Source organism: Pteropus alecto, unplaced genomic scaffold (genome assembly GCF_000325575.1).
Source record: "Pteropus alecto unplaced genomic scaffold, ASM32557v1 scaffold161, whole genome shotgun sequence".
Lineage (NCBI taxonomy): Eukaryota > Metazoa > Chordata > Mammalia > Chiroptera > Pteropodidae > Pteropus > Pteropus alecto.
Genome location: NW_006432943.1, coordinates 1,005,084 through 1,014,209, shown reverse-complemented (window position 1 = coordinate 1,014,209; position 9,126 = coordinate 1,005,084). Strand labels below are relative to the sequence as shown.

General features: G+C 36.1%; 1 protein-coding gene across 24 annotated transcripts in view; it reads right to left on the bottom strand.

The window, feature by feature from the left end:
* Window positions 1-9,126, bottom strand: part of MAPK10 (mitogen-activated protein kinase 10) — a 437,658-nt gene that overhangs the window by 69,110 nt on the left and 359,422 nt on the right. For all 24 annotated transcript variants that reach the window (XM_025043836.1, XM_015586056.2, XM_015586057.2 and 21 more), the window contains one exon: window positions 2,879-3,008. In XM_025043836.1, coding sequence (XP_024899604.1) covers window positions 2,879-3,008 — 130 coding nt within the window. The remainder of the gene's footprint in view (window positions 1-2,878; window positions 3,009-9,126) is intronic.

The following is a 9,126-nucleotide window of genomic DNA, read 5'->3' as shown; positions in this document are numbered from 1 at the left end:
ATATATATATATACACACACACACACACTATGATTTGTATATATATGTGTGTATATATGTGGCAATAGTTATATCAAAAAACCCAAGATTATCTTTTCTAAAGTGAACTTGCAATACAGAATATGCATATAGAAATAAAATTGTCTCAAACATTCTCTGAAACTTGTGATTAAAGTAACTTGTTATTCTGTATGCTTAATTACAGTGTTGTAAAATGTTTGTGTGGTACATTTCTCACTAAACATATACAGTGAGTCTGTTTTTCTAGTACTTTATCTGTCTTGCAAAATAATTCATTTTTTAATGTTTGTTCAAATAAAAACATCAAAAACTGTGCACAGGACACACACATATACAACAAACACAACCCTTAAAGATGGAAAAATGCTAACCTTTATCACCTGGTGAATAAGCAATCTAGGTAATCTAAATTAATCTAGAAAATAGCATTACAATTCTAAATAAATCAAGATACATTATTTTAAAAGGTAAATTTCCCACTATACATCGTTATTTTCCCATTCCTATGACCTTTTTGTTTTTTAATCACCTCCACCTTCTTTGATTTCCCTTTGAGGATTTTTCTTTTGTTCTTATCTTTCTCCCTTATAAATTCTAATTTCTACAATAAGCAATTTAAAATCTTGTCTTTAGAAACAGATCATCGCAGGTATTTCCCTTTTAGTTGAACAGTTTCCAGGCATCTGATTCAGTGCCTTTATTCCAGCATCTTAAAATGCACAGATGTGAATCAATGGTTGTCACGGTCACACCAGCTACCACTTCCTAGAATTAAGTATTCATTTTCTAAATGGATTTTCTTCTCTGTTATTAAAGATTTATTTAGGATTACTTCACTGTTTCATTTTACTTGCCTCAGCATTAACAGAGTTCTGCATTCTAACTGCTTTTACTTAATATTACACGTACTAAAGTGAGATTTACATTTGGTTGTAAGTGAACTTCCCTTCTGTTATCAAGTTCCAGAAATATATTTCCATAAACTTATAACACATACACACACACACACACACACACACACACACACACACACAAGGGGGCAGCGGGTAAGGCATCATTTACAAATTATCATTTCAATTGGAGCTCCCCTTTAGATATCATAAATGTGAATTTTCACATTTCACATAAATGTGAAACCCCTATTAAGAACAGGAAGCATGAGTCCCTCAAATTCCCAAGTAAGTGGGACTTTCTTCACAATGTATTTATTGTATTATAAGTGCTGAAAGGAGGATTAGGGAAAATATAAATATATGAAAACACAAACTATCAAAACTTTCCATACATTGGTTTCATTGCCTATATCCATCCATCTTCCATTGCCCAGGATATTTCTCATCCTCTTTATTATCACAAAAATAGATTACATTGGTCATGTGGTAAATCTTGCTCCTACCTTTATTTAACATACTAAAAAGACAAATTGCTTTAGCAGAATGACTTTTCTTAGGAATGATCCTTTCCATCATTTCTATATTCCTTTCTAGAAGTATCATGTCCCTTGCATGGTCAAATTAAAGATGAGGACATACTTTATAAAATTGTTCTTTCTTAGTGAGGCCTTCCCTGTTCAACCTCTTTAGAAGGGTAGCCTTACCCCACTCTACATGAACCAAAATTTTTTATCTTCCTTCTTTATTTTGTTTCACTTAATAGCACTTATGTGACATTCCATACATTTACCTGTCAGTTTTGTAGCCTGCTTTTCTCTTACCAGTGGGACATGAGCTCCACATGGGCAGGAACCTGTCTCTGTTATCTTTGGTGCTGTATTCCTAGCATCTAGATCACCTAGATCTATACCGGGCACCATTTATTCATTGAACAAATATTTGTCAATGACTGAACTAAAAAGTCATTGGAGCAGAGTAATACAGAAAAAGAGAAACAGTCATTGGGCCTGAATCCACATATTTGTATTTCAAATATCTTTCAACTAAACACTGATATATTTCCTTCTTCTTAGTGCCATTGATAGATTGACAAATTCACTTGTTTACAAAACTACACTGATAATTTCATAACTTCATAAGAGGAATGATGATAGCTATTTTATAGTTTTATTATAATAATTTATAATGTATTTTATTATATACTTATATGTAATAAATTATATGTACTATATTTATTACAATTTATTAATTAATAATACTGATTCTTAAAATAATTATCTTCCATTTATTTTTACTAAGAAGAACAGGAGCATAGAAAGAATTCTAGAGATCTTTGCCTATTGTTAAAGCAATAGGCTTATTGCTTAAAGCTTATATTTTGAAGTGAAGAAAGTCCTGTAATGATATACCCTACTGAGTTCCAGTGAGAAATATTCTTGGTCTTGTTCTGAAGTGCTTTGCAGATTCATCCCTGTATGGTTGCCCAACCCTACAAAAAACAAGAGGCCAAAGCACAGTGTGTACACCGAACAGTTGGACACCACTGCCAGACTATAGCTAAAAGAAAAAGGAAGTCAAAATCTTCACCTGTTAGTAATTAAATTTAAATTGTAAAGAAATACAGCATATTGTTCTCTAGGATATTTTTGGTTTTGGTTTTGGTTTTTTAAAAAAAAAAAAAATGAAGCTCTCTGGTTAATTTGGAGCAAAATAACCAAATATGGTTAATTTCATAACAGGGAAATATCTATCACATTCATTCCCTCCACGCCATATGGTTTTTAGATGATTTTTAAGCCGAAAGCTACCATAAGGACAATGAAATTAAATGTAGCATATGGGCAGGATAAACAATCTTAAGAGACAGAAATTGCAAAGTAAAGAAAGCCTTTCCTACTCAAGTTGGCGTACTGATTTTCTTTCCCCAACCTCTCACTGCCAGAGTTTTAAAAATAACAACTCACGTTTTTATGGTTCACACACTTCATGAGGACTAGTTCCCGGTAAGCTCTCTTGGCATGCGTTTGGTTCTGAAAGGGTCTGCTGAGCTTCTTAATGGCCACATTTCTGTCAAGGACAGCATCATACGCAGCACTGCAGAGATACAAGAGCAATCCAGAATCAGGAACAAAGGAGCCCTTAGAATTCATGCCTACAGAACTAATGATATGGTTTTAAAAATACTAATTTGGAATCCTACTCAGATGCCTTCTCAATCAAGCTATAAAGGAAGATAGAAAAGTGACCAGTATAAAAATATTCTACTTGCTAGGAAATTTTTAAAAAGAAAAGAAAAAGAGTATCTTGGCAGGAATACAGCACATAATTGCATCAACAAGTGAGGGACTAAAGAATAAAGAAAGGTATTCAGCTTTCTCACTAGCCATGTAATGATGGCAAGTCATTTCATCTCCCTGGGCTTGAATTTCTCTAGCTATAAACTCCATAGTTCTTTGGTTATTTTAAGTGGATATTCCTTCTTTCCCCACTCACAGAAACCAGTTTTTAAGGTCTGATTTTAATTGTCATGAAAGCTCAAGTTGGCTGATACTCAAGGTTCACACATTAACAATAACAAAGCTCAAATAGAGAATGCAATCAGAGAGGATTGCAGAAACATAAATAGTTGCGTTTTAAATAAAAAGATGGAAATGAATGCTACTACCATTTGAAGATTTCAAATTATTTGAGGAAGATAATTTACCAGGCTTTGCACTGTTACTCCCATACTTGGAATACATGGATCTGGGAACAAATGAGGAAGCAAATCTCTTCTTACTATTATACCTAATGACCCTCTAACAAAATGTTTTTTCCCAGCCCTGCAACTCTGTGTTGTACCAGGTTGTTTGAGTTGCTGGAAAGGATTATCGGTTGCCAGGAATGACACAGCAACTAGTGTCCCCTACAATTGATCTATATAATTGGAAGTGACATTAGTAATTTAGGTTCATGGCCTTAAACTAAAGACAAACAAAAGGGATTACTTTATTGTAAGATAATGATACACTCACAGGATAAGGTAGGACAGAGTCTTAGTATTCTTCTGCTCTATGCCTCCATATAATACTTATTCGTCTCCAAAATTATCTCCATCAAAAGTCTGACCAGTTTCTGCTTGAGTATCTCCAAAAACATGGATCTTTTTTACATTACAACAACACCTTCTGTTCTCGGACAGCTTTGAGAGTTAGAAATGTCATCATTCTAACAAGAAGAGTTGCTTCTCTATGGTTTCTGTTGATGACTGTCAGCCCTGCCTTCCGGGGTAACTCAAAATAAAGTATTCCCTTTTCATTAGGATAGTGAAATCCGCTAAAAGACTGAGCACAATGCCTGGCCTACTTATAAGCACTCAATAACTCTTAGCTTTTCTTATTTTTCCCTTTTCTTTTCTTTCTTAAGCTAAATATCGCCAGTGTCCTACCACCATTTGTCAGAATGTGATTTCAAGGCCCATCACCATCTGGTCAGTTTCCTCTAAATGTATTCCAGTCTGTCAATATCCTCTGAAAATGCGGACCCTGCATTAAATAAACATTGCTACTCAAGACATGGAGTGTCAGTGAAGATTAGGGTAGGGCTCCCAATTCTCTCATTCATTCACTTGCCCATTCATTCTGTCAACAGTTAATACAGGTAAGTCTATCCTGGCTTCTTTCATAACTACATCATATACAGTGAGCCTAAATGAAATAAAAAATACTGTCTTTTTAAAAATTTGTGCTACTGTTAAACTCTGTATGTCAGCACCGGTGCTTCTGTTCTTGTTTGTTCTTGTTAATCTACCAATGGCAGCACAGATAAGAAAAAGAGTCAGATGGACCTTCATCTTTTAATTAGTGCACAAGAACAGCAATAAATTTTGAAATACAGAAATTAAACTCGCTTTCTAAAAGTAAAAAATTGTGTCAGCAGGATCTTGTTCAGAACAGTCACCTAAAAGGGAAAGACTACATTTTAATCTAAAACAATTTAGTTGAAATCATTAAAATATCTAAAGAAAGAATAGCAATCAGTAATGAGGGTGTGTATAAAGGAGTCAGAGGCAAATTCTGGCACTCTCTGGCCAAATAATAAAGTGCCCTTCCAGGCAGGTCCAGGGATCCAGTCAGCCATCAGATGTTTACATTCTTATTGTGATTGTCAGAGACTGCAGCCAGTTAGCATTCTGATCAGCATCTCCTTGAGCTGATTCTATCCTATGCAGTCAACATTTTGCTCATCAGGCTTGCCTTCAGAATACTGCATGAAGAATACTGCCCATATTTGGTCAGCTTGACGGTTATATTTCTCATAATTTAATAAATTGGCATCTGGCTTTATATGTAGTCTTTAGTGAAGCATGTCAGCGCTAAGTTCAAGCCACTGTAACTAACCAGACCCTGAAAGACCATGGACCAGCCCTGCGTTTCATGAGGAATACCTGAGAAAATGCCATCCCCTGGCTTTCTTGGTAGGTACGCCACTATCCAGTTTCTCCTAAAAACGTTACGGCTTTTCCCTCTCTCTGGTACCTCTTCCCTGAAATGCTTTTAGGTATGAATCTCAGCACTGCTGCTTAGATTGCCCACGGAACTACAGGCAAGCCACTTACACTTTCTGGCATCAGTTTCCTTATATTTATAACAACCTGAAAAGATCGTTATAAGGAATAAACAAGGTAGTAATATATCTAAACGGCCACATCTAGAGTGAGCACTCAATAAATAATAACTATTGCTAATTTTGAAATCAATGTCCTTTCTGGAATCATTGCATAATGCAGGGCGAGATAAAGTATAAGTTCCTACAGCATATGTTATAATTGGACATCTATCTACCAATCAGTAATTTTTAATCTACTAATTACAAATCTATTCAATTGTACCACTATTTTATTTGTCCCATGATATAAAAGTTTGGGGCAAAAACCTTGTTAAAATCTAGATAAATTATAGCCAAACAGCTTTATTACTTACCACTTTAATAAACTATCCAGTATGATTTGTTTTTAATGAACTCCCTATTGCCAGTGATTGCTGCATCCTTTCTTAATGGCTCACAGAGTATCTTTTCTAACCAAACTAGGAACAATGTCAAGTTCAGTTTTTTTTTGATCTCTTTCTTCCCTTTGAAGAAATAAGAATGCTTATCTGTCTACAGTGGTGTGGAATGCTATGGTTTGGCTCACTGAAACTCCATTTGAACCCCTTGTATCATGCCTCCCTGCATTGAAGAGACTTCAGAGTTAAATGTATAATTCACAGATGCTTTTACAGCTACTATTCTGGATTCCAATAAGATCCTGCAGCTATTAGAGATTTGTAAGGCAAAAGTGAGGGTGGTCATCTGCTAACACTTCTTGGTTGGCATGCAAGGTCTCATGGAGATGTGAGATTTTCTTCTGAAGCAATGACTCATGTCATTCTCCAGATTCCTGGGTGAAATGACCTGAAGTACAGGCTGCAATGGACTCCAGGTTCCAGGGCCCAGTCACCAGCATGATAAAGTAGCAACAGCAGCAGTAATGAGGGCACAGTTCCAGCTCTGTGATTCCCGAATCTCAATTACAGTCATGTGCTCTGGAAGCTCGGTATTTGTGGGAAGCTCGGTATTTGTGGGACACTCGCAGAGGTGGAAGCTTCCCTGGTGATTCAGCTTTCTAGTGTCTGGGAGTCATTCTGGGAAGCCCAGACTAGAGCTCACCTCTCCAGGCCTTCCAATGATTTTACAAGCACCAAATTTAATGTATTAAATCTCTGTCTACTTAAAATGTTTCTGTCTCCTGCCATGAACCCTGGCTGACACTACAATCTTTCTCATTTTCTGTAATTCCTCAGACATTACTGGCAGCAGTTTAGCAAAATACATCTGCAAATTGGCATCATTGGTGCTGTACAGTCACAAATTACTGTCTGAAAGTTTTTTGTTACTCTTGAGTCATCTTTTTTTTTTTAAGAGTCTTGGTCCACAGAATCTTACTTTTTTTCTTTCAGTAGTTATTCATTCTTTTATCTTCACACAGGTAAAAAGAGAGAGAGAGAGAGAGAGAGAGAGAGAGAGAGAGAGAGAGATTTTCCAGCAACTTTCCAGCAATTTTGCTTAAAATATTCCAACAATTTTTTAACCTACAGTAATATTTCAGCTTCACTTCTACCAGGTGTATTCATAAAAGTAATCTATAGCCTACTGTTGTTATGCTCCTGTTTTTTAAAACAGCTTTATGATGCTGTGAAGCTGTTTATCTCCCTAAGTACATTTATATAAATACACAAACACACGTGCATACACATACATATGTGCACACACATACACACATACAACATCCCTGCAGAGAAGTCTTATTCTCAACATATTTATCATTTTTTTCTTCTGTCAATTACAGACAATCTCTTACACAAATATTCTTCTTCCTAAATCATGATCATTTTTCTTATTCCCCTTGCCTTTCACATTTAATATGTTCTTGATCATGTTTGTGAGCAAAAACAAACAAAATCCCTAGGCATTGTGAAGAGAACTTTACCCCCCCACACACACCACCACAAAAAACAACAACAACAACAACTTATCTTTGGAACATCTAAAACACCTTAAGCCATAGCCTGGCAAGCCAAATTCTGTCCTGGGAAATATGCTGCACACTTCATTGCTATTTTCCCATATTCTAAGATTCTCACTTTGACTTTTTCCAAAGGCCTGCACCTTAGTTGAAAGCTATCAAAAAAAAAAACAAAAAACAACAACAAAAAAAACTCTACTCAGTGCCTTCCAAAATCTTATTTTCAAACTCAAACATTACAGTTCCTAGAGATGCTATCGAGATACTGATTCCATCATTGAACCTGCCAAACTCACCTCTGTCTTGGGCTTTTGTAATTGTTCCTCCCTCTGCCAGGATGCTTTTCTCACATTCTCACTTGCCTGGCCCCATCCTGTGACTCAGATTTCAGCCCAATTATCATCTTCTCATTAGAGGTCCTCCCTATTTACCTTATCAAAAGTCAACAGTTAATTTTTTTTTTTTTGATTTATTATTTTTGTCTTTGAATTGCCTGGCTGTATCAGTTTGATTATACTTTGTTAGGGTTGGTTTTTTATTACAAATAATAGAACTTTGAGGAATACTGACTTAAGAAATAAAGATATTAGTTATACTACATAACAGAAAGTCTAGAAGTAGGCATATACAGGTTTCAGGAATACATTATAGCTTTTGTGGGCCCTAGGCACTTCTGGCTTCCAACTTTCTGCAAATTTGTTTTCAGCATATTGGGGGGAAATCCAATTATAGAACTGTATTAAATCATCAAAGGGAAGCGTAGGTGCTATAATGCACTGCTATGATTCCCCTTCAGGAATAAAGGACTTATTGTCCCAGGTGCTGGGAGTGCTGCTGGCAGCCAGCCCCTCAGCTCTTAACAGCCTTTAGGTACAACCTCAGCCCTCTTTGTGGGGAGCCTTCATTCAATGACTGATGAACATGGGATTTATAAAAGCCTGGCTAACTCATCCCAGCTCAGAACAGCTGGTGAGGCTCCCTCCATCTTCAAAACTCCCAGAAGCATCAGCTAGAGTTTCTACTGAGATTTCATTGCAGCTGAACTGCCTCTGCTTTCTTTCCCTTCTTTTTCATAGGTATTAATCCCAAGAACACATCCTAATAAATCTCCTGCACACAATCAACATCTCAAAGTGTATTTTTCTGGGGAATACAACTATTGTTAAGCAAAAATTCATGGTCAAATACAGCAATAAACCATGGACTTGACCTGAATCTTTCTTTAAGCAAAAGGCAGGGTCCAATTGTGGATGAAAGTAGCAAAACTCAGAGCTCAACATCAAGAAAAGTCATTTCACCTATGCAACAAACTAACCTAGATGATTAAGTCTAGTTATATAGATTCTGATCAAAACAATTTTGCACTTGAGGGACAACACAGTTAAAGCAGGGCAGCATGTGGGGCTCAGAAGCCAAGCCCTCAAAAACAGCAGATTTACAAACATTAGAAATTGAACCAGTACTTTATAGCCCTTCAGCAAACTAGTGACAGGGGAGATCACACAAAGACTTACCACTTTGATAAAAAACATAGGACCATACTAAACAAACTCATCACCACAGAAATTAGAGCAGGATATGAAATTAATATCAGAAATCAGTTGCATTTTTAAACACCAATAACAAATGGTCGGAAAGGGAAATTAAGAAAACAGTCCCATATACGAT